General features: G+C 38.6%; 1 protein-coding gene across 4 annotated transcripts in view; it reads right to left on the bottom strand.

Annotated features, from left to right (window-relative positions):
- Positions 1–26,841, bottom strand: part of TRAPPC9 (trafficking protein particle complex subunit 9) — a 443,040-nt gene that overhangs the window by 234,089 nt on the left and 182,110 nt on the right. For all 4 annotated transcript variants that reach the window (XM_084214958.1, XM_084214957.1, XM_084214959.1 and 1 more), the window contains one exon: positions 5,302–5,455. In XM_084214958.1, the coding sequence (XP_084071084.1) occupies positions 5,302–5,455 (154 nt within the window). The remainder of the gene's footprint in view (positions 1–5,301; positions 5,456–26,841) is intronic.

The raw sequence follows: 26,841 nt of genomic DNA, 5'->3' as shown, positions 1-26,841 counted from the left end.
TTGAACAGGGGTTGCCAAGATACCCTTTTATTCTTAGCTCAAAGTCAAAGCTGATAAAAGGCACAAGTGTGAGATCCAGGATTTAAAATTCATTGAAAAAGACTGCCCAGATAAACACAAGTACAGACTGCCAGGGTGAAGTCTGACCTTGCAGAATTTATCTACTTAACCAAATCTCCCCAGGTTTTGCTGAGGTCTCACTGCCATCACAAACCTGCTCTTCTGCTAGAGCCACATTGCTGACCCAGGCTTCCCTTCCTAAAGTGAAATCTTTGTTATGAACAACACAGGCATCTGCCAGGATTCAAAGAGTTGACTTCCAGCTTCCAGCACAGCAGTTCATATTTAACAGCTCAAGAGATTTTCATCTGCACAATCAAATCAGCCCCAGTGGGGGCCTCAGAGCTAAGAAACACACAACCACCAGATGCTGTTTAAAAAAAAAATTAAAAAAACCTCAGAACAAACCTAAAAACCTAATTTTTCACAGTTGACACCCTTCTTTCACGTTTCTGTAGCAACAGATTGAATATGATATAAACTGTTTCATACCAAAAACCTGATGACAGTCAAATGAACCAGTTATTTCCCCAGGGAAAACTTTGGTCTTTTACACTCTCTGGATTGCCTCATGTGTAGCTGGGTACTCACAATTAGAACACAGTCTGTTACCTAAAACCTACTGCTTAAAAAGACAATTGGTTTGAAAAAATGGCTTCTCTCTGGAAGTTCCCCATGTTTTTTCTCCCTACAGCACTCCACATCTTGCATCCTAAAAGAAATTATTTTCAATACTTATCTCCTTTGCAAATAAATGCAGGTGGGAGAATGCACATAAACATAAAAAAATAGAAAATGTTCATAAATAAGAATTATACTAATTAAAAATAAATCTGCATTAATTGCACATTTTATTTACAGCAGTTGTTCTATCCCTATTTTAAGCTTTCTGCTTGATTATTATTGTGGAATTTTAATATTAAACTAATTATAAGCAGTTATTTATGGTCTTAAATAATAGTTATTTTTGCAAACAATAAAAAGCACTATAGAAATTTAAAGAAATCTTTACTGATGCACAGAACTTCCACAAGATGCAATACTCTCATAGCTGATGATTCATATTTATGATCAAGATCAAGTCATCAAAAGTGGAATAGACACAGAAAAGTGAATTTCAAAAAGAGTTATCAGTAATTTGCTGTCAAGCAAATGGGATGACTCAAGGTTCTGTCTGATAGATAATAATTTCAAACTCCTGATTGGCTGTTTCCATGATGAAATAAAAAACATTTATAATTTTAATGTATTTGGAAAAGATGGCAGTGTTCACAAACCTAACAAATGAGTGGAATTTATGAAGATCATTGAGATGAAATGATGAAAAGTTCCAAATGCCACCCTAGAAGAAATCAACAAATCTATAAATGAAAGTTGGGAATAATAATTCAGTCAGTTTTGCTGGACCACGCACACACAAAAAAAAAAAATTAAAGAATAGTTCTCAGAGAAAACATAATCTCTGAAACCTGGAAGGTCCAATCTTATTCTGTGAGAAATCTCACCTGCAGTATTGCCTCCAGCTTTGGATCCCACATATTGAGAAAAATAGACCTGTGGTGCAGGACAAAATCAGCAATATGACTGAAAGAAAACGTGCTTTGAAAGAAATTTTGGCAATTAGGTTTAAATATGGTAAACAAACTGAGGAAGGAGCACAAAATACAATTCAAAAAATGTAAGGGAACGTTGCAAATAGGACAGACTTCCTATACATCACAGATATTAAGGCTGAAGTAAGAAAAAAAAGTCTGACTATTAGAAAAGTTAAATATGGAACATGATATTTAAGGTGGCACTGGAATTCTGTCTCACTTTTTGAAAGGCTGTTAGGGCCAGGTTTAGAATATTTTCAAGAAAATGACCCCAAAATGTTATAGTCTCATTTCACTGAAATAGCAATTCCTTCACAGTACATTAGAAAATTTCTCTGGCTGCAATCAAACCTGGGGATAGCAGAAGATGGATGAAGGAAATAGTTTAGTTTTCAGAAGTCATTCTCTGACCCAGCCCTCTGCCCAGCTGCACAAATCACAGAATAATTTCTATTGAAAGGCAATTCCAGTCACTGTCCAGCTCTGTGCTCAAAGCATGGAAAATACTGGAATTGCACCAGGCTGTTCAAGGCATTGTCCAGAATTTTTTAACATCTTCAAAGACAGCAATTTTACAGCACTTTTGGACAACCTGTTCCAGTATCTGAGGAGCCTCATTGTGGAAAGGAATTTTCTCAGTACCTAACAGGAATTTAGCAGTCTCCTCATGACACACCTCACTCCAAGGGTCAGGTGAACTTTGTTGATTGCTGTAACTCTCAGGCTTTGAGGAGGCTGCTCCTGGAGGCCCAGGAGCTTCAATGGGACCAGATCCAGCATCCCTTCCAATCCTGCCTTCCCCAAAGTCTCCTCTGCTCAAATCCAGAGTCATTATCCTGCCACGTGCCTTCCTCACTTCTCTCAGGATACTGAGCTCCATCATCTCAGGACAGATGCAGCCAAACTTCAAACACTCCAGCTGCATCATTTGTTCAGATCCCCCACAGCACCTACCAAATCAAACCAGCCAACACCTGGACACAAAAACTGCCCTGAAAGTATTTCAGAAATAAGCTCACCTGCAACTGGACGACTTCTTCCAGTTCCTAAAGAAAAGTTCATCCAGCTTTGTTTCTGGTTTGGGTGGTCTGTAACAAACACACAGCACCTCACTCTGTTGGACAACTCTGTCCTTGGTCAAAAAGCTTTCCATAGTCTCATCCCTCCTCTCCTAATAATTCCCTGTGCACACTCCAATTTCTCCTTCACATGCTTTTGTAAGTCCTGGTATAAGCATCTGGCACTGGCCTTGGGTGACACCTCAGGGCAGATTCTGTGACATTTACTGACTTCAGCCCATCCCCTTCCCATGCCATGCACACAGTCAGGACAGGAAAGTTATCTGGGGAGCTCTAAGTAGTTCAGAGATGACGGATAACAAAGGGATCACTTGGCATTACCATTCAAGAGCCTTGAAAAATGCCTCCTCTAGAAGGAAATGTCAGTAATTCTACCCCTTTGTCATTTTGCAAATACTTTTCCTCTCTTGGCTGCACTGAGGCTGACTCCTGAAGGAAAACAAGGCTAAAGCAGCTGAACTATCCATCCATTTCTCTGCCTGTCCATCAGTATAAACTCTCCTGACCTGTGCCCAATTACTCTGATGGGACAAAAATATCTCAGAAACCAAGTTTCTTACACTTAGCAGAATGGAGAGAAGAATTTTTTTTAATTGACTGGTTCACACCTAAATATTGCTGCAAGAAATAAAAGGATGAAGCCAGAGAGGTTCAGGTAGGACATGAGGAAGAATTTCTTTATGGAAAGGGTTGTCAAGCATTGGAGGGACTGCCCCAGGAGGTGGTGGGGTCACCATCCCTGGAGGTGTTCAAGAAAGGACTCAGTGTGGCACTCAGTGCTGTGCTTTAGTTGGGGGTGTTTGGTCCAAGTTTGGACATGATGATTTTGGAGGCATTTTGGTAACTTTTCCAACATTGATGATTCTGCAGTGCTATGGGAAAAACTAACTCTAGTTGGGACAAGACACCTGGAAAAGAATGTACACATTTCTTCAAGGATTTTCAAGCACATATGAAACTTATTGCCTTTCATTAATTAGATGAGTTTTAGTTCCTGGAACAGAGAGAACAATCATAACAAATATTAAAAATACAGAAACTAATGGTTGCACTGAATTTAGCACACACTGGTGTCTAAGGTACTGACTTTCATGTCAGCCACAATGGTTCTAGGATCAAAACTGGGGTTAAATCCAGAACACAGAATGGATGTGAACAGTGCTGCCCAGCAACTGGAATGAGTGAGGATGAATTTTTACACCTTGACAAAATGATTGCAACTGTGCACTCAATTCCAGTGTAAGAATTCATCTGTGCTATCACAGAATATTTATATCTTCCCATAACACAGACATTTTCTAAGTGAGTTCTGGTTAAATATTGACATTTTTGCATAAAAGGAGCTCTCTGAAAAGTTGCTTGGGGAGTCTTGACTGAACCAGGAATGTCATTTATGTCTCAAGCCTTGCCTTTGGCAATCCTGATCTGATTTAATCATCACAGGATGGTTAAGGTTGGAAGGGACCACTGGAGGTCATCTTGTCCACCCCCTGTTCTAGCAGGACCACGATCCTGTTCATGTCTCCAGAGCCCAGGATTGTGTCCAGGACAGCTCCTGAATATCTCCAGGGAAGGAGACTCCAGAGCCTCTCTGGGCAGCCTGTGCCAGTGCTCAGCCACCCTCACAGTACAGAAGCTTTTCCTCACAATAATTAGTAATGAAACATCATTTCAGATCACTGCATTAAAGTATAATTAAAATTACAAACAGATCAAGCATGATTTGACTGCCATTCTTCTCTCATCTTCTGCCACCCCCTATCATGTGAATTCGAGGATGATCTGAGAGAAAAATATAAATCTCCAGGGAAGTGCTGAGTGCCATCACATGGCTTGGGGACTGTTTACTGTACAGAATGTTTCCTGAAGAAAATCATGAGAAAGTGTATTTTTGACAAGCCAAGCACAAGTTTTTTTATAGAAATCACGAAATTTATAGCAACACCATTGGTTTATTTTAACTCCAAACTGAATGTTATTTCTTATTAATAATCATAAGGCAATATTTTACTGCATTTAGAATTATTGTGGGGATTTTATGTTTAGAATGACTAAGTCATCACACAAGTCCTGTCTAAGCCTTAAAAAGCTACCTAAGATTAGATACATTACTAAATCTATAGAAAGGACTTGGAAATAAATTATTCTAATATGCTCTAATTTACCCAAATTTAATTAAATATATGCAAACTCTCTAAATCCAGCTTCATTAATTTCTTCATGATTCAGTTACTCAGTATGGAGGAGAATAGAAAAATGTGACCCCATGAATCTACTACTCAGCAATCCTAACTACACTTCCTCAGTCCCCTAAAAGCTGGGAAAAACACACAGGATTTATGACATGCCCAGTGACTCAGAAAAAGCCATTATAGGATGACCCAAGCATTGCCTAAATAATATACAGCACAATTAACCTTAAACAGTCTATAATTATGATAAGCTTCACAGTTCTAATTACTTTTCTTTTCAGTAACACTGCCACGAAGTGAGTTGAATTATAAAATAAAATGTATCAGAGGACATCTATTTATATACTTTTAAAGCAAGTATTTATGAAAGGATATAATTTTCCAGCAAATATCCAGCTTGCTGTTAATCTCCAGGCCTCTTGCTTGTTGCCTTTCTTCTTCCAGCTGCTTTGCATTTGCCAACTGTGCTCCATCAGTTGGGGATTCTGGGAAGCTCTCAAAATTGAACTTGTCCACTTGGATAGCCATGCTGTAGCAAGGGAAAAAAAAAGAAAAAAGCCAACAACATCATTCTTGCTGATATTATTTCTGCAGAAACTGCAGACCACTGTGAACACAGGCACTGCAATATCAATGTACTGGTTTCAGTGGCAGCCAGTCTGTAATTAATGATATAGAAACCATATGGTTTATGCTACTGAAAACAGAAGTCTAAGCCTGTTGAGGGAAAAAATGTTTTAAAAATCATTAATCAACATTTTAATGACTTGGTGAGTGGTGCACAAACGTTTATTTTGCAGTTGCAAGCAGATGACCTCATTGTGGTTCTGCAGAGGTTCACCTGCCTCCACTCTTGGTAGGTGCTCAAGACTTGCTGAAAAAAGCAACAAGACTGGGCCAAAAGCTGAACAATATTCTATTTAAAGTTATTAATATCAACACATACAAAAGGGAAGCAGAATATTATATATGAAAGTGTCTCCTGAAGTGAAGTGTAACACATTGGAGAGTTCATTGGTTTCACAAGGCAACTTCCTCACTTTTCCTTGCAAAACTCAGGAAGGAAAAACAAAATAACCGCAGAAGCAGGGCATTAATGTGGCCCTTGGACACTTCTCTCCTGCTTTGTGCATCTTCATGAATTACAGACCATATTAATTTCAATATCACAGTAGAATTCATTGGTAGCAAATGGTTAAATAATTGCTTTATTAAATGTACGGTAAGGCAGAAAAGGTAATCAAATTAAATGTAGTACACTATAATGCATACTAAATACTGATATGTTAAATTAGAATCACTAATCTAATATAAAAGGGAATTTAGACCAGCTCACATCACATGAAATGTGGTTATGGAAGATCTAATATACTACACTGCCAAAACAGCTTTAATTTCCTGAATTGTCTGAAATAGAAAAATAATTAGGGAAGAATTAAAATATATTGCTCTTGAGATGACTTTGCACTTAAGAAGACCAAGCAACAGCTTTGAAAACCATTCAGGTTGAAATGCAACTGCAAACTGAGAAGCAGTCTGGGAAGGGCATTTCACAAAACACAGGATTACTATTATCCTTTTATCTATTTCTCCATATAAAGAGCAAAACATATTCCACGAATGTTGCCAAAAGGAAAACACCAGTAACAAATGTCAACAAGAAAGAGCTTTGAAATCCCTCCAGACCAGAAAATATTTTCTATAATTCTCATTAATTCAAAAGAATTTTGACCCCAAAAGAAACTGGGTGAAAATAGATGGCAATTACAAGGAATTATCTAGAGCTTGTGAAGTTTGCAGTGGGAAGATGAATTCAAATAAGCTTTATCAACACTGAGTAAAAATTGATATCTCAGGAGAAGCTTCTGAAATTTCCCCTTCGGCATTCCAGTGGAAGGTATCCATGCCCATGGAAGGGGGGTGGAACTAAATGGCCTTTAAGGTCCCTTCCAACCCAAAGCATTTAATGATTTTATGACCAAAAAATTCAAATACAGCACTCAGGCAAAGGTTTCTATCAGCTCCCACTTCTGCAACCTGCATCTTTGCTGATCCTCACATCCCAAATGCGGAGGAATTAATCTGTTCCTCTCTAAGGGGGGTTTTGTTTTGGCTATTTTTAATGCAGTAAGAGATCATTAGAAGTTCTTCATTTGCATGCAGAACCCATCAAGTGCTGGGCATATTCAAAAGCTAAAGATGAGTTATAAAAGTGGATCACAGTAACTGCCAGAATCAAGCCAGAAATAAAGATCATAATGAAAAACACCCAGATACAATCTGAAGAGTGGACTCTGAAAAAAAATTACCAGGTCTGAAACTATGACTCATAAGATCAATTCTTACTGGCATTGAAGTATGATTTGATTCTGCAATGGCAGGATGGGTTTCCTGGATTTTGCACATGGACAACACAACTGGAATATTTTGAATTTCGCAGTCTTTGTTTCCAAGATCACTTCACCCCTCTGTGGTACATGAGAGATGCAAACCCAGTACTTCATTTCTATGATATACACAATAATGCTGATATTCTCAGAAAAATATAGTTTGTTTCCTATAGCCATATTTTAACAAACTGCCTTTGCTTCTGAAGAGTCACAAGTATTTAGAATCCACCTCTGAAGGGACCAGGAAAACAGCTCCCATCTAATTAGTGTGGCACTTTTCTGAGTGATTGATATCTGAGAAATATTTTCCTGCCTAACAATATTTAATATGCAATTGTAGCACTCAGATTGCATTCCTCTGTTGAAGGATCATTGCTGGCATTATGGTCAGTATAGTAATTTTTGCCTGGAAATTAAATATGCATGTAAGCACTTTGTACCCCAACAGCCTCCAATAAATCCACATCAGCTTTAGGAACACAGCCTAGACTGCTCTAAACTCTCCACTGTGCATTTCTGCTTGAAGTAACTTTTATTAAGCTCTAAGTTATGGAAAACTTTAGTAAACAGGGCTCTCAGTACTCAGAGATTCCACTAAGTTTTCAAATCTTCTATTTATTTATAATGTTTATACTGTATTTAGCACAGTGGCACCTCATGTCACATGAGGAGCTACAAGAACACCCCCAGTGACACTTGCCAGCTAGAAAGTGAAGAGTCTGAGTAAAACAGAACTACAGAGAGAAAAATATCCCACAAAATAGTACTATGAACACAGCTCCAGGTAGGATATATGAAAGCAATAAACAGAGCTAAAATAGAATGTTTCAAGACTGTAATTCCTCTCAAAGCAAAGCACAGCAGAATTAAATCCTTGCTCTTTTCCTTAAAGGTATCTTTTATCATGCATGTTCTGCTTCCTCTTGTGCTAAACACATCCATTTTAAGTTTTGTCTCTGCATTTTTTATCTGTAATGTTGCTTCAGTATTTTTTCCTCAGCCTATGGAACATGTAGTACATGGGAAAGCTTTGCACAAGAATCAAAACAAAAAATAAATACCGTAACCTAAATCAGTCATTCATCCTGAAAAACGTACCCCTACTCAAACCCAGCTCTTCACTTCCTTTTTAAAGACAAAGATTTCTCCCATCTCAAGAGATCATTTCACCAGGGAGGTGTTAACAAGTGGACAAACAATTCCTGGAGCCAGTAGATGGAAGGAGAAAATGAACAAGCTGGACAATGATTTACACCCACCGGCTGAAAAAAAGGATCTTTTTCAACTTTGAAGTGATCTCTAGAGATCACATGGACCTCCCCCTGAGGAAGGAGAGGGCAGTGAAAGGCAACCTTTTGAACATCACCAACTTTGTCACTGGGCTGAGCATCAGAATAATGAGACTGAAATGTGTTTCAGCCAAAGAAGTCATTCTGTGCTGTCTTCTGCAGTTACTTTGTGACTTGTTTCCTGTCAAGAGTTCTCTGCACTCTCCCCAAATCTGTCCTTGCTTGTTGTGATATACAAGAATCTATGGATCTATAAAGAAAAAGGTAAAAATAGACAATTCAGTCTGAAACAAGCATTCAATTTGTTGCAAACAGCCAGGATAATGACAGCTCACATCGTGCAAGGGCACCTGTTCCTTGCCCTTCACCGTAATTACGTATCAGGGAAAACAGAGAAGATCTTAAAACTCAAAAGTTCAGAAATAAACTTGTTCCAGGAAAAGGGACTACAATTCCATTTTAACTTCTTTGCCTCATGGGGAGCTATCCAAATTTGCTACTAGATGAGTTTTCAATAAATAATGAGATATTTGTATAAAAACACTGCATTATGCAAATTAAAAAAAAAAAAGAAAAAAAAGAAAAAAATGAAATATCTAATCCTGCAAATGCAAAACAGGTTTCATTTCTCTCTGGCCAAACTTGTCTGAGCAGGAGGAGGAATAAAGCAACAACAGTTTTCATGAATAATGAAACAACCATGTTTTGAAACTACTGGGTTTTGTCACGAAAGCAGCCCAAGCCATTGTGACAGCTCCTCAGACAACTGAGCATCGTTACAGGGATGCAAATTATTCAAATACAAATGAAATGGATGAAGAGGAGAAGGTCAGCTCATTGGCAATGCTGATGATGTGTCTGCAAGGTATCATCTCACGTCATCTGTCAGCATGGCTTACAGGGGAAAAAAAGTGACAAACCTCCTGATGGCGCAGCCAACATCTCAATGACAGTCACCCAAAGTCCCATTAAAGTCACAGTGCAGAGCTGCTAAAGGCACTGGACAGCTCATTTCACCTCTTCTCAGAAAAAGAGCTGCAACTTTACTGGAAATCTTACCCTTCCCTGACAACAAAGCGCTCAGCAGAAAGGATTTGCAGGCAGGAAAACAACTTCCTGCAAATGACATCACGACTGCTCCCGAGCCAGTGGCTTCCAAATCCTCCTTTCCCAAAGCAGTGCCACTTAAAACCAAGCAGCACTGACAGCCTCACAGAAATGGCAACTGGCAGAGAAAATTCAGAGGTGAAAAACTGAGTAAAAGAGCATTAGTGGGCGTGCTGCAAACTCCTGCCTTTGCTCCTGCGAGACAGGACTCCTGCCTCCTGCTCCCAAGGACATCCCAACCACCAGTGATGCACCTCAGAACTTCCAATGTCCTCCTCTGAATCTATAAAGTGATATTAATTGTGTGATACTCTCCAAATAAAACGAGGTTAAGAGCAGGCATGGTATTAAAAGAAATGTAGCAATCTGGTCAACGTAAGTAGATTTCATCTTCCATAAGTAAGTAAAACACTGCTGCTCAGCTTGGGAGAATAAAATATAGAGATAGTCCTTATTTAATTATCCTTAGGAAAAAACAATGGAACAGGAACCCAAAAACTCTTCCTCATGACTGACTACCTATTTAAATACTATCATCCACAGAGGAGTTTGCAAGCTGCTTCCAAAATGAAGCTGACAGGAGGCAGTTGGAGACTTTATTCAGTATTATGTTTCCTGTTCATGCTCCTTTCTGATATAAAGTAGACAGCAGGGACACTATGCCACACCATGTTACTGCCACTTATGCAGAATGCTTATGTGCATGAAGAGTCCCTGTACACTCAATGATTTTAAATTTCAGGAAAACTTGAAGTGATGATGATACTCTTGTTCTCACATTCAAGAGGAAAAAAAAATGCATAAGGCAAGTTTCCTTTTAAAATTTTCCCTGATTCTTTCATTGTGTAATCTCACTTGTAATGTATAACCTCATGTTTCAGGTGCATGTAATTCCACCCTAAATACAAGTCCTGCATTTGATACCAAACTGGACATGATGCCCCAGTATATAATAATTTACAAGGCAAAGAGAGACCTCAAGAATCAAATCTCTTGTGAGGTGAACACATATCATTGGCTCAAAATAATAATGCAAAGTAACACAAATTAATATATAACTTGTGTTTACTGGTAATTAGTTCACAGATTTAGAAGTACAATCTGTATTTCATTCACTACTATAAAATACAACTGTAAAATTCAGTAGCTCAACTGACCCACAAGTACTGGTCTTCTCTCCTGGCCTAAAACTGACTGCAGAAAGAAAAATGATGGCTTTAATATCTGAACCGTGCAGAGCAGAAGATAAATTTTTCTATTAATCTCGAGGAAGGTCAATTGAATTTAAAAATTTGCATTTAGAACTTAATTATTTATTTAAAATAATTGAAGAGAAGATGAAAGTTGAACTATAGTGCTGAATATTCAACAGCTTAGACTTATCTGAGTGACAACATTAAAGACAATAAAAAGTAAAACTAGGAAAGAATTGTTCCACTGGATATAATGTAATATTTGAAAATAGAGCAGTGCTAAGAGATAGCTGGCTACATAAATCTTCTGCTTATATGTGATTATACTATGTGTGCTGGGCATATAGCTTCTTAATTCCAAATCTGAAAACCATAAACTGCAAATGAAGAGGCAGAACAATTAACTTCAACTTGCCTCTTTTTTCACTTGCCCATTTAAATAATTTGGATTCCCAAGGCAATCCCCTTGCAGCAAAGCTCTTAGCTACCCAAAGAAATAGGAAATTTAAAATAATAATAGTTATGGTTATAGCTTCCTTTATGAATACACCAATTTCCATAGGGGGCATAAGGATCATTAATCAATAGCCTTTCAATCTGGGAAATTTGGAAAATCCTAAGTACAGCAATACTTGAAGATTGATTTAAATATCCTCCCTTTATCACAGCTGAACTACACAAGGATTTCAAGATTCTCTTTATCCAAAATAATGCCATACTGTACCTCCTACCTCTCTCTCGGTGGAATACCAATAATCAGAGAAATAAATGTCAAAATATATATGTTCATATTCAGCTGCTCATTTGTGTAATTCATTATTGCCTTCATATGGCAGGAAGTTCAGAAGAAAACATATGCAAATTAAAAACATGGAATTTTGTGCCAGATATGACAAAAAAGACCAAAAAACCTCAATTCTACAGTCATGCAGTTATCCCTCCAGCTGTCTGAATCTCCTCAGGAAAAGACTGAGAAGATTGCCCACCCCAAACTACAAACAGCAGAAATAAGAGTGGAATGAGGTCAGCACTTCTGTTCAAATCATCTTTACCAGGGAGCCTTGAAAGAAGGAACCAGGTGCTCACCTGGTGCAAATCTGATTTCCATTCTGCATCTGCTCATCCTGAGCACTGAGGGACAAAACCACCAAATGTCTCCTGGGATGTCCCTAAGAAAGCAGAAATGCTGGTCATGAATCACCCCTGGATCCTTTCCCAGCCTGGGCTCTGACCTGACCCAGCACTGATGGTTTTTGCTGGTCCCAGAGTCCTGCAGGGTGATGCAAAGGAATGGACCTGGGTGTGTGCAGCACCTCAGAACACTCAGAGGGATCTCACAGCCTTCTCCACATGATAACCCTGGAGCATCAATTCCCTTTCACTATGAGAAAAAAAGAAAAATCCCCAAATTCCCAGTGCTCCTCTTTTAAAGGAATATGCCTGTGACATGTGGCACACAGCTGGAAGGTTGCTTCAGAGAAGATGCTGAGATCCTATTCAAAAACTAAACTAGGGGGCAAAAATCCCCAGGACAGCCTGAAATTACTCACATGACAGGAGTCCATCTCAGTGACTACTCCAGGGAAAATGCAGAGATACAGAGCTTTATATAAAACAAAGGAAATGTAAGTTTTTCACAAAGGAAGTGATTCAAACATTTTTTGGGTAGAATCATAGGATGCATGAATGCTCAGCATGCAAGAACACACATTTCACCATGAACTGTCACTTCAAGATACAATTAGACTTTACATTCAAAATGAATTATTAATTTACCATTACTTGCTTGTCTTCTCTTTTTATACACAAAGGTAACATTTTCCCTTTTCCCAAAGCACTGCAGCAGAAGTTCACCTCAAGATGATTTAGTGTAATAAACAAACAAACTCTTTTTCAAGTCCATGTTTTCCCAGTATAAGCTGTATAATTTTATCACACCTGCAACTTTCACATTTTCTGTTCAGAGCACTCACTCTTTGGTGAGTCTCTTGAAGAGTCTTTTATTTCAAGCTAACCCAGTCCATTGACTTTGAAATATTTATTTTGCCACAGACATTGATTCTTTTCACCTCTAGAGTTGAACAGATTCTATTACAGATTCTCAAGTCCTAGATGCAAGTTTTGTGAGTGATGCCATACTTAAAAAAAGAAATCTAGAATCTCTGCCAAAGAGCAAAGCTGGGGGAACAGCCAGGACATGCTCAGTTTAAGAAAGCAAAGGACCAGAACAGCAGTGAACATCTCCCAGCAAAGCAATGTGGTCCATGAGGTTCAACCTACAGAACTAATTCTTAACTAGTGACAGGAATAATGTTCACAGACATGAGTGGGAGCACAAAGGCTTTTATCATGCTCCAGAAGTCTCAGCTCACAGTGAGCATGTGTCACAGGTTCCAGAGCAGTCAACTGCTCAGCACTAATAACAGAAATGATACACAACTCACTCACCCACACACAATTTCACCTAAACTTTTTTTTCCCACAAAAATCACTGTACATATTATAAGTTTATTTATTGCTTCCACCAGCAATGACATCTGTATGTGTGTTTAGAAGCATGTTCAGAAACAAGCTATTTTCAGAAAACAAACCAGCAAGGATTGTTCACTCTGGAGAGGAAAATGCACCAAGGGCACCTCAAAGTCACCTTTCAGTAATTAAAAGAGGATTATGAGAAGGATGGGGACAGACTTTTCATCAGGACTTGTAGTGATAGAACAAGGGATAATGTTTTAAACTGAAGACAATAATGGGTAATAAACCAAGGTGCTGCTTCTGTTGCTCATTATACTCAGCCTTTGGCAGCCCTGAGTGCAGCTTCAGCCAAATGCAGACCTGGGGTCGCCTTCACTTTCATCTCATGTTTATGTTGATTTACCCTTGCACACTTTACCCCACATATTGCTGAGCTGTGTTAATTGTCTGATGTGCTTTACCAGTTTATCAGAAAATGAGCACAGCTCTAAACACCTTTTCATTTTATCCAAAACCCCCCACGTGGAAATCACCATCCCACACAACTGCCCTGCCAGGTGCCCTCCTACTCAGAGAGCCTTGAGCTGAGCTCCCCTGGGAAAGGACAGCAAAGCCAAAAGTCCACCTGACTCAGATCTGAACACTACAGCTAGAAATTCAGTATTTATTTAATTATTGTGATGGAATGATGCTGATTTAGGAGCAGTTTCCTGCCACATTAACCTCCCTTGGTCAATTAGGGTGGTACAGAGCACATATTATATATGGACAATGGATCCTGTCCAGGCAGTGACGAACCCACCTTCAAAGAACTAAAACAAATGAAACAAACCACTAAAGTCAAATGAGATCAAGGGGGTTTTTACTCCTGCTTCCTGTGGTTCAAAAATAGCTCGAACATGGTAGTCTAAATTTTGGCCAGGGAAATTCCACCTGTCAGCAAAGCCATGCTTGGGAAGCTTTCACAGAATATGCAGCTGTGTAAAGGATCTCAGAGGTAAACCCAGGATTTTTGGCGCCACTCATAAAGCAACTTTTCTTGTCAACTTCATATACACAAATCTCTCATATGAGAATGGATTTCTTCACTACTTTGGGAGGAAATGAGGGAAAAGGAGCTATAAATACTACAAGGTATGCGAAGTCAGCTCATGGTGTCTGAGACAGACACCTCAGTTTTAAAAATCGACTTGTCCGAGCATCCTTTCTTATCATGGCGAGCACAAAGCCTCCAGCTGTGGAACAATTTAAAACAAAACCCCCAAAATATGCCCTTCCCATTACAAGCTTACACTGAAGGTATAAATTGAATTCTGCTATTAAACTTCTTCAGAATTTTCATGATTTTTAGGAGAAAGTATTATTCTTAAAATGAGACATGATAAAGAAGTGACAAAACTTTTTATTTAATTATTTAATTCATATCTACTTGACATAACTTTTGGGAAATGTCTAGCTTTAAAAACAGGGAGATTTTAGACTAATCTTTATAGTGCCTCATAAACTAAGAAGGGATTATTTCAAGTAAAACATTAACATGGTATTATTTAGAAGCTTTGGCAATGTTTGAAAATACTTAAATATTGAAGGTGGTTATTGTCATGATTTATGTTTACCATAGAAATTTTAAAAGTCTTTTCAATCACCTAAATCTAAATTTTATGAACTAAGAAACAATTTTAATCAATATATTGTTATTCTCTGTTTATTTGTAATATTCCTTTACATATAATAAAAGTCCAGAAGATGATGGTATCTAAACATCTGCCACACAAATTTTCCTTTAGAAAAAAAAGGGAAACTGAGAGGTAAAATTCAAAGATATTGAAATAGAAAACAGTGCTTTGCCATCTCTTTTGTGAAAATTACATCTACTTTTCACTCATTGACTAGATTTTTCTGACTATAAAAAACACAGGCATATCTAGATTTAGGCATCTATTTTAAACTGAATTCCTGTTTAGGAATCAGATTTATTCTCTGCCTTTAAAGAATGGCAAAATTATCATAGTTTCACTTTCAGCTTATGGAAGAGTTGAAATTCATTTTTATATGGATCACCAACATGATTTTTCTTAAAATTATTTGTGCCATCAGGCTGCCAGTTCCTGCAAAGAAGACAGAACCCCCCAAAAGCCACAGAGGGCACAGACATTAACCTGCACAGAGCTTTAGGCTGATTTGACAGTTCAAAGAAAAAAATAATTTTTGTTCTTTTTTATCTACAAAGAGCAATTTAATATAGAAATTCCAGACCCAGATCATACCAAAAGACAAACTACTACAACCAGAAAAAATTGTACCCCAAATTGTGTAGCAATTTTATAAACTCCCCATCCACAGCTAAGAAATCACCAGGGTTCTGATGCACTGATTTGCCCTGAGTTGCTCAATTAAACATTATAAATGGATTAGAGGGTTAATACTAAAACTGAAAGTATATTATTATTAAAATTGGTTGTATATACCCTATGCTAAGCAAATAATGCTGTAAATACACAAAGCAAAGATTACATGATCTACTTTGTTCCCAATATAAGCCTTTCACACAAAATATTTCCTTTTATTACTTACTATTCTCCATTTCTCTTCTTCCATACAACTACAAAAGAGATGCCATCAAGCAAGTAAATCGAGGAATAAAGCTGCAGAGATTTTTTTACTCCCATTTATTCCCATTGAGCCTCCCTCAGGGATACACAAATTGGAAATTGCTAAATTGTCATCTAATAGGCAGAAACAACGTAGGCGAGACCAATTAAGTAAAAGGCAGAAAGTTGTATTACACATGTAATTAAATTAAATTCTTTGACTAGACTACATTAGAATCATTCCCAAAAAGGACAAAACTCGACTTTAATCAGCACATGACACATTGTAGGACATGTCACTAAAATTGTACATTAGGAGTTTGGATATTACCAAAAAGAGCACTTTTCTTAATTGTAAATCAAGTTACTTCCAGGTGGTAGGAAATTGGCTAAACAGCAGCATTCCCTCCTAGATGTACAAGACTTTAATGATGCATAATTGAGTACAAAGTCATAAAAAATAGTTTCTTCTCCTTTTTTAGCTGTAATATCCTTCAGCTGGGTGCCTACACATATTTTTTTCAGTGGGACTGCTCTCTTACAGAGATCCCCAGAACCCAGGAAACCACCAGATCAAATCACCACCTTAGCTGCCAAACGTGAGTGACAATAACTGGGGATAATTTGGCTTGTATTCACAAACATCATCAAAAGGAACAATGCAGTGGGGAAGAAAAAAAGGGCAGTGCAAACAATTCTGACAAGGTTTGGGTTCTTCATCTCTTGCCATTCCCAGCACTGAGCCCAAAACCTGCTCATTGTAGGCACCAGCTCAGCCTTCTCCTTGTGCCACTGCACAACCCCTGGAGCTGGAGCCCAGGCTGAGATGGAAATAAATTCCAAAATACTGGAGCTGAAGCCCAGGCTGAGATGGAAATAATTCCAAAATGCAGACACAAGGGACTGTCCTGGGCTGCAGGAAGCAGAGGAGGAGGAGAAGCAACATTTACCTCTGCCCATGGTGCTTTTCCAAACTTTTCCTTTCTGGAAATTAGCTAAAGCAGGCAAAAAGCCATCAGCACCCCATTCTGAGAAGAGCACTATTTAGGTAAACTATTAATTGTTAATCTAGATGATAATCAAATATCAGAAATCGATTGACAGCTCTAAGCACAAACTGCCTTTTGGAACTGAATCAATTCTGTGATTGTCCAGCAACCAAGGGGGGCAAACATTTTCACAACATCTGTGCCCTAGGTCAAATTGGTATTTTCCTCCCAGTAATTCCCAATAATTCACTTTTTATCTATCTCTTCTTTTGTTATGTTTCTTAGATTATAACATTTCAATGGCCAATCTGTGTCTTTCTGTCTAAAGAAAGTTCCAATCCTATAGGAACACATTTGCCAGGGAAGGTGAGAAATCCTGGTTGAAGCATCATCATTACTTCAATATTGGAAAAATCAGCTTATTGTTTAAGTCACACATACACAAATAAAAATGGAGACTTGGAAAGGAAAAACAGTGATCTGCTTTCTTGATTGAATAGCATGGAAATGCAGAAAATGAAAAAAACACACGGCTTAAATTGCCTTAGGAAAAAATTAACCCATTTATATGAAAAGAACAAACAGCTTTTAAAAATTATAGATATTTTTAAATGCTAATTGTTTGTATAAACCAGTTCCTGTGCACAAGGGATCAAATGTAAGTGAGTTAGTGTAGCTGACAGCAGCAGTGAGAAAAGCAAGAGGCCACGAGAAAGACAAAAACCAGGGCTTGTTTTGGTGAGCCTGTTCTGAGGACAAGTAGTACAGACACAACCCACTGTCTAATGTCACCATGTGCTTGCAAATATCACTGTACAGCAGTCCAGCCTGCACAGCCTCTCAGATAATGCCAGATAAATGGCAAGAAGCTCTCCTTCAAATTACACATGGATGGATCTTCCCAGAAAGGGAGACATAATGTCAAAATAGAAGAGATAACACAACAAAGAAGCTGCTCTGAACCCACATGGAATGGCCCAGAAACAATGAGCACTGACATGAAAATATTCCTCATGTAAATTCAAATTCCATCATTAGAGCCTGTGTACATGTATTTATTGCCTGCTGTCACCATGTAATCAGCAGCCACTAATCACCCCAGAGCTTACTCTCATAAAATCCTCTATTTCATACTGGAGATCACAACTGAATATTCCAAAGTCCCATCCTATTCAAGTCCTTGTGATTCAGAAAGAAAATAAGTGACAGCTTGAAATAAGCTGCTAGTGAGGCTCATCTTAAGAGATGCTTTCCATCAATATATCAAGAGGGAAAAAGGAAATATTGGTGAAGTGTGATGTGGATTTATTGTGCCTGACATTGTTGGGCTCAGCAGAGTTGCTGTAGGAAGAGATGGGGTAAAGGCTGCCCATGAGTAACACAAAACACAGTAATAAGAAGCAGGTTACAGCATTATTTAAAGAACACAGCACAGCTCAGTACTTTATGTACTATTACTACCATTATTATTATTATTATTATTATTATTATTATTATTATTAAACATATAAATTACTTATTACAGATTTCCCTTTCCAAATTTACTACTTAATGAGTCCAGACCCAAATGAAAAATAGGACTTCACTCAAATTTCATCATGATGCCTCTGCTCTTCTACCTTAAAAGTAATGGTTTTGAATTTCTTAACGTTCACCTTTCATTCCATTTTACATACATACTGTGCTTTTCCCTCCAGGGTATAATAAATAATATACAATATAAGTGTAATGCCTGGGAATAAATCTTAACTGAATTCAGGGGGGGAAATGAAACAGAGTTGTTGCATTCATGTCAGGATCCAAAATGGTGAGGTCTGATCAAGCAGCTAAAAAGACAATGCTTGTAACAATAATGGATATCAAATATGTAAGAAGAGAAAAAAACCCTCCAAACCCTAAAGATTGCCAAGTTTATGGACTTAAAAATGGTGAAATATTTACTTAGTCTACCAATTCACTGCATTAACTCACATTTCCTCCTAAGTTCAGTAGACTTCATAATTCAGTTTCTTCTCTACGGGTGAATACTCTGATTGTTCCATGATTTTTACTGTCATAAGCCTTCCTACAACAATAAATTACCTTTTCTTGGGACAGCTTTAGAAGGGATGGTAGGTTTCATGATGTGAAGGTACAAAACACATTTTGTGTTTTGATGTACCTTTTATTACAGTGCAGAAATCATCTATTCTCAATCTCAGCTCTATTAATAATTTAAAAGGGTTTTTGCAGCACAAAAGCTTTTTCAAAATATCAACAAGTCTTTAGACAACACCTATGCCCTGCCCATAAATGCTCATTGCTTAGATTGAGTTAACTTGAGGCATAACACTTTGCTTAATATACACTTATATTCTAAAAAACTATCCTACAGTTTATTTGCTCTCTGACTCCAAATCAAATTTCTTTTGTTTATCATTTAATTCCTTCCTTACAGCCTTCTAATCCCCATACTCAGATTATTAATGGGTTTTTTTCTATTCATCACTATCAATAACAAACTTTTCCAAAGTCACTGTTATTCCCAGAAGAGGAAGAAATGCAAAGAAAGGACAAAATTTGGCCAAGGAACAAGAATTCAGTTAAAAGTTCTGTAGATAATACATGGCCCAGGCTATAATGACTCTCCATACCACACTCCTGCACCCCAGCAGGTAATCAGTTTTTAGCATTTATAAATATGGAAACTTATTTACCAAAAATTGGAAGCTCTTTTAAGATGCCCATGTCCAGTTCAGTGTTTATGTTCTGCTTACACTAAACCTCTGATTTAAGTCACCTTGTTAGCCTCAGCCCCATAATCTCACTCAACATCTCACTCAAGCTGCTGGAAAATGACCCAAAAAAGAACATTTTAATTCCCTGGCCCCTCCCAGCTTCTCTCAATGTTCCAACTGAATTCAATATAAAAAAATGAGACAGATAAAGGGACAAAAACAGCTGAGTATGGCAGATCTTACAGAGTTTGTCATCAACTCCATCAAGCTGGGTGTCAAATCATCTCTGGCCTCTCCACCACCATTAAGAGAGGAGTTGCATCTTTTGCTGCTGTCAGTGCCTGTCTGGCTGATTTGGGGTAAATTCAGCACTCAGTTAAGTGCAGAGAGGCTCCCAGACCATGCACTTCCATCCTGAACTTCAGGCCATTTTCATAAATCAAAAGATCAAGCAGCTGCTGGAAACTCATTTGTGGTAATCTGAATATAATTACTGCAGCTTCAGTGAGTTCTTCCTAAGGTATTTTCACTAAGAGCTGGAACTGAGGTAAAGCATTCATCATTAATCACAAGCAGTGAATCAGACACACAGCTGGGCTGGGCCAGCAAAGCACCCACAGCAGAATCCAAGCTTTGCTTGGCATCCCCCACACATGAAATTCCAGGTGGGTTCAGTGCTGAAAATTAAATAAAGGACATTATTTTTTATGTTACCTCTTGTTTGGAACCCAGAAATGGCTCAAGCACATCAGGATGCTTTGGGCTTCACTTGGCCCTGTCAGCATCCACCAGGACCTGGAACACAATGGAGCCCAGAGCTCCAAAGCACTTCCATGGAACACAGATCCTGTCTCCCAACCAGGGAAAAACCTAAACAGGGTAAGGGCTGAAGATGAAAGGCTCCTTTTTGCAGATGCTGGCCATGACTCATCATCAAACAAAAAGCATGGCTCAAATTACCTCCAGTAAGTGAAACAGCTGCACAATCATCTCCAGAAATCTTTGTACCTGTTTGAAGTAATGACAAAAAAAAACCTCTTTACTTAACCTGAAGTGCCCATATCTCATGCTGCAGGGACCCCCATATGCAGCTCTGGAGTTACAGAGAATCCATCTACACATCCTGGTACAGAGAGGGCTTCTCTATGAAAAACTGATTCTGTTTACACAAGAACAAGCAAAATATGAAATGCACACCAGCCTCCAAGCCCCCCAAAGATGGATAGATACAAATCAGTTTTCCCCATGAAGGGATATAGTTTTATTTCAACCTCAATCACAATACTTAACTTGAACCACCATTTTCTGAAATTCAAAGTCTTTGTACTTTTTTTCTCTTTTTTGCCACAAACCAGCTGCTGTAAAACTCTGTTCTTCTCAAGTGAGAGGAAACCTTGTGAGGAAGACACTGACCAGTGTTTCCAAACAGCTTTCACAAGCCTTTTCCTAAGGATGGAGGAAAAACCAGTGGGCAAAGCAGTTGTTCTCATCAGCAAAGTCCACCAGTGCTGTCCACACTGGTGTTGAAACACACCTGAACCTGAGGGAAGGTGACAAAGAGGATGGTTCCTGCAACATCTGGGATCCACCATTCCTGCTGTGTTTCAACAACTGCCCCCAAGGCAGATCAGGGGGAAAGACAATCTCCATGTGAAGCTGAAGATCCTGGCAGGAAACTCCATCACAGGGTGAGAGAACTGACAGCAAAGCCAAGTCAAACCTCAGAGATTCCCAACAGGCTCCAGGAACTGCATCCTCCTCTTCTCCAGCTCCTTGAACAATGGGATTTCTTCTTGGCAGAGTGTTTTGTCTCTTTGTCACTTCTGAGAAAACACAATTTAAGCTGCAGGACGTGCCCCCTGCACCCACCTGTGACACAGCAGTGACACAGACCTGCCTCAGTTCAGCACATCAGCTTTAACAGCTGTGTTGGGAATGAAGCTGTGCTTGGGAAGAATTCCAGCTATCTCAAGGATGCAGAAAGATTATCCACTTCCATTAACATCCTTATGTTACCAAGGAAAGGCCTGCAGGGTGTTCTTGGGAAATTCTGTGGAAGCTTCATGGAAAGACTGAGATTGCCCTGGAATTACAGAGGAGCGGGAGAGGCTGCAGGAGGGCATCGATGGCAGAAATGCTCCCAGGCACAACCAAAGCTGAGGAAGACAATTCTCCCCTTTGGCTGGGGCTGCTAAATGCAGCTGGACTGAAATCTGCTCCACCCCTCCCTGGGAACACTGAGACCCTCCTCATACTGGCTGTTCTGTGACTTTTGTTGTTTTCATTTGAATGGAGGAAACCAAGGGAAGATCAAACATCAAAAATCGAGTGTGGCCATCAAAGCCCAACAGCTTCCAAGTCAACACCCACAAATTCAAACCCCCTGTACATATTTTTTTTGTCAAAGCTCTCAGAACACAAACAGAGCAATATTCTAAAGAGACATTAAGGATAATAAGTGCAGCTGCAATGTCAGGTTAAGAATGACACAGGTAGATTAATCTCCTCCTGCAGATACAGATTTTAAGGGCATTAATTAATTGAGGAGTAGTTGAAGTATTTGGTGACAAGCAGAAGGAAACACATCTCTGTTAGAAAGCATACATGGGGCAGTCACTGAAAGAGGAAATAAAAGCCCATCTCTATCTATTTTAAGAAAACAAAAGTGTGTCAAAAGCCAACTACACAAAGAGAACTGACGTAGGTGCTGTAAAGCATTTTTTCCACAGCCAGTTTTCATTAACAGAAAAATACCTGCAGATCCTAGACTTTGATCAAATAACGTGTGAAGAAGAAGCAAGGTATTTTATGAGATTCTATGACAAGCTTCTCTCAATCCCATCAGGGAAAAAAACCCCAGAAAGACAAAATGCAAGTCATTGCTGGAGAAACTGCCACTTTACCTGTACCTTACACATCAGTCTTTCTCTGGGCAGTTTCAATTGTAAATTTATTGAAAATTTAATGATGAATGTGCAGGTAGTCATGGTATCTATTTTTTTTTTTTTTCCTCTGGTTTAAATTATTGATTCAAACCTTAGGCTAGTTTAGGTAAAGCTGGAGCTTGGGTTTTACCATGAAAATGCACTGGTTCTCAGAAATGTCTAGAAATGTAGCATAAAGATGATACACAGTACAAACTTTATCTGTTTGGGTTTTTTTAAGGCAGAAAACCACACAACCAGACCAAAGCAGCCAGAAGCTGCTTCCCAGCAAACATACAGTCTCATTGAATCATTAAACCAGCACGAGGCTTAAAAGAATAAATCTCAGCTTTTAAATGCAAAACAGAATTCAGTTTTAACCACTGGCCCATGACCACTGCCTCTTTAACAATGCTATAAAAAGCTACTTGGCTTTTCAAATTTAAAAAAGTCAGTGTCACATAAATACACTCACAAAAGATCTAAAAATAACTTTAAGCTGCCCACCCTCAAGGTCAGAAGGAGCAGATGCGAAGAAATAAAGCTCTGTGAAGGGTTTCCAACAGGAAAATACTACTGACAAAAGTGAGGGTGTTGCCACTGGTCCACAGCTATTTCTTTACTGTTCTTCTGTGCCAGCTTCTGCTGAGTTCTGCCCAAGCAGTTCTACCCCTTCAGTTCTCACCAGTGAAGAACTTTGCTGGTGTTGAGAGAACATTTATTCAAACTTACTGACCAAAAACAAACTTTGGTGTGAGTCCTTTCCACTCTTTACAAATGATGCACTGAAGGAGAATAAAGATGGATATATTTGAGGTGCATGAAGGCAGAAACCAGCAATTTTCAGCATTTCAGGGCAGTACAGAAAGGCTCATTTCCATGAATGCAGAGGTGACAAACAATGCTGATCCTGCTACATCAGGAAACTTCTCCCTGTGAATCTGCTGATGGATTCCTCTCCAGCTCCTGATGGAAACCAGATCATCACAGCCCAACCATTCCTTTAACACACTTCACAGAGTAGAACATTAGAGTAGAAATAGTGGCAGTGATGGGGGCTGAGACTGCCTTGAGAATTTCCTTTTTTTGGCTGCAGCAGGTCCACACTTGGCAGAATGTCCTGTCCCAAGGGAGAGAGCTGCTCTTTGTGGACCTTGAAGAACAATCTGACAAGCCCATCAATAAGTAAGTGTGCTCTGAACCCCAGTGAAGTGATTCCCTGATACAAGAGTTCAGGGATTTCACTGATTCTGCACTGAGCCGAGTTTATGTGGCTTGAGAAAGATGAAGGACTGAGCCTGCTCTCCTGTGATTTGCAAGTCTGATTAAAGGAATCTAAATATTTCAAATCTGATGTTTCAAGCAAGCTCCCATCCCCTGAAGCTACACCTTTTTTTTGGTTTAATTACTATCATGCCTTTTTTAAGCTTTAATGTTTTCCTTAGGAATGGGCACAGAAAGCATTTAATTGCAGAAGTAAGAAGTCACAGGCTGAAACAAAGCTGTAAGAAATACTGCAGCCTGTCAAAGGTGATAAAGGCCTCTGATTATCCTTGACTGCATTCCCTGGGCTCAGCATTTCATTAAATTGCAATGCTCATTTCTAAAAATAAATTTATCACCATATCCTGAGGGTCTTTCCTATTTTTAGCTAAAGCTGTGCACAAAAATACCACTTTCCTCACTAATTGTATTTGATTTTCAGTTTCAGTGTTACTGGTGAGATTTGTTAAGTTTGGGTAATGCAACCTGAAACAAGTCATGAACATTACAGTTTTTTAACTCACTTTTATGAATCTCCCTTCAACTGGATGAATGAATAACTTCCTTGGAGAAACTATAAAATACTTTAAAAATCAGGTATTTAATTAAATGAGATTCATTTGGCTGTTACATCCTTGAAGAAGAGCAATACAACTGTGGATCTATGCTAAAAGAAATTAGCTGAAAAGGGGAAGAAACAAAGAAGAAAGGGTGGTCAGGCACTGGAGCAGGCACAGCCAGGGAAGGGAAGTGGTGGAATCACCACCCCTCAGGTGCTCAAAAGACAGACAAATGTGCTTAAAGACAAGGTTGAGTGGTGGATCTGGCAGTGCTGGATTAACATTTGGATTCACTGATCTTAGAGGTCTTTTCTACCCTTAAAGATTCTGTAATTCTATGAATAAATGAAGTTTTTTCCCCATGTGTTAACAAAATTCTTCTAGCACATACCAGGATAGAAACTGTTTGCAGCAACATTTAATAATGCCTGATGAAAAGTTGTGGTTGTTTTTTCCTTTGTTTGGGTTTTTTTACTGAATATTATATTCAGTAAAATAGCTGACTATGTAGTAAAAACATTGTGTATTTATGTGGGTGGAAATTCTAATGAAACATTGAAAAGAGCAAGTTTATTTTCAAATAAATATTTTTCTTGATGCAATGGGCATAAATGGTTCTGCTCCACAGAATAGTTATCTAACTGGGGAAACCAACAGGAAAGCTGAATTGATTTGAGTGTTAACTGAAACTCAGAAAACAACACTTTCTACAAGATGTCAAATATCCATTTCCATTCTTCATTGGTAGGAGCTTCATCAAACAGAACAGAAAAAAAATTGAAACAAATGCTGAATCTGAGGAGAAAAGTTGTGAAATTCCATAGATAAGCTTTAAAGTGTGACACAACTGCAAAATAATTACTTCTAGAAAAAACAGAGAATTATCTCATGCTTCCACAAGTCAAGATGTTCTTCTAAATGAAAAACCTAACTCAAATATTGGTAACTTTTTAATAGTTTTGAAATTGTTTTAAACTGAAAGAGGAGAGATTTAGATTAGATATTAGGAAGAAATTCTTAATAGGGTGTTGAGGCCCTGGCACAGGTTGCTCAGAGAATTTGTGGATGCCCCATCCCTGCAAGTGTCCAAGGCCAGGTTGGATGGGGCTTGGAGTAACCTGGGATGGTGGGAGGTGTCCCTGCCCATGGCAGGGGGTGGAGCTGGATGATCTTTAAGGTTCCTTCCCACCCAAACCATTCCAGGATTCTGTGATCCTTTGAAGACTAAGCACAACCAATGAAAAAGATGAAGATGTGAAAAGAAAGAAATGAGGTGTGATCTGGTGTCCCATATCAACAACTGACTGAAAATAAAGCTAAGGCCACAAGGAAAAGGAAACTACATGGCAAAAATATTCAGTATTTTGTATTCCCTCTTGAAAATAAATACAGCAGTGTTCTCAAATAAAGACACCTCCAGCCCAGGGTCATGAAGACAATTAATGGGCACAAATATTTGTCATACAAGGAGAAGCTGAGAGAGCTGGGAGAGCACTCACAGAAAAGAAGGCTCAGGAGGATTTTATCCATAAATTCTTGATGGGGGCAAAGAGTAGAGAAGTCAGACCCAGGCTCTTCTCTGTGGTGCCCAGTGCCAGAACACAAATCAAAATATGGGAAATTTCACCTGGACACCGTATAAGCCTTTATTCTTGTGAGGGTGCTCTGGCCCTGGAACTGCTCAGAGAGGCTCTGCAGTCCATGACTGTGGCTGTGATTCTGTGACCTTGCTCATAAAACTATCAGTTCTGTCTTCAAACTAGTTAGGAAGACTGGAAGGGAAAAAATAGTCTGAAGGTTATTCCAGAATGTCCATCCTCTAATATGTCCCAAGTTCAGATTTTGCTTACTAATAAATAATTAGAAAGTAATAGGGGGAAATCTGCAATGGAAAAATAAATGAAGTATTCCCAATTATTAAAGAGGCTGAAAAACACAATAAAACATTTAGGGGATTGCTCTAGATGAATAAATCTGCAGAAGAACAGCATTTCTGTTTATCAGATGGAGTTATGCAGAGTTGGGGTTTTTTTTTACATTCAGTACTCAAAGGATTGTTTGCATAAGGCACAGTTAGCTCAGGAAACATGTTTAACATAGTGGAAGAGAAATACACAAGAACTTCTGGGATCTGCTCATTATCCCTGCCCTCACAAAAAATGGAAGTTTTCTTTTACATTCATTTCCTACTGCTGTTTCAATTAATTTCACCAAAATGAATTCTCTGTAAGGAAATCTCCAACCTTCAGCTACTCCCAGTGTCTAAACAAAATACTGCCAAAAGGCAGAGGGGGGGGAAAAAGGAAAATTTTCTTTTGCTTCCAAAATATGTTTACTTGAGATAGGGAGCAGCTCCAGGTGAAGGGATGAGAGAAAAACAGAGACTAAACCAAGAAATGAGTGAGAGAGAGAAGAGG

This window comes from Fringilla coelebs (genome assembly GCF_963513975.1).
Source record: "Fringilla coelebs genome assembly, chromosome: 1".
Classification (NCBI taxonomy): Eukaryota; Metazoa; Chordata; class Aves; order Passeriformes; family Fringillidae; genus Fringilla; species Fringilla coelebs.
This window is presented reverse-complemented; position numbering and strand designations above follow the sequence as displayed.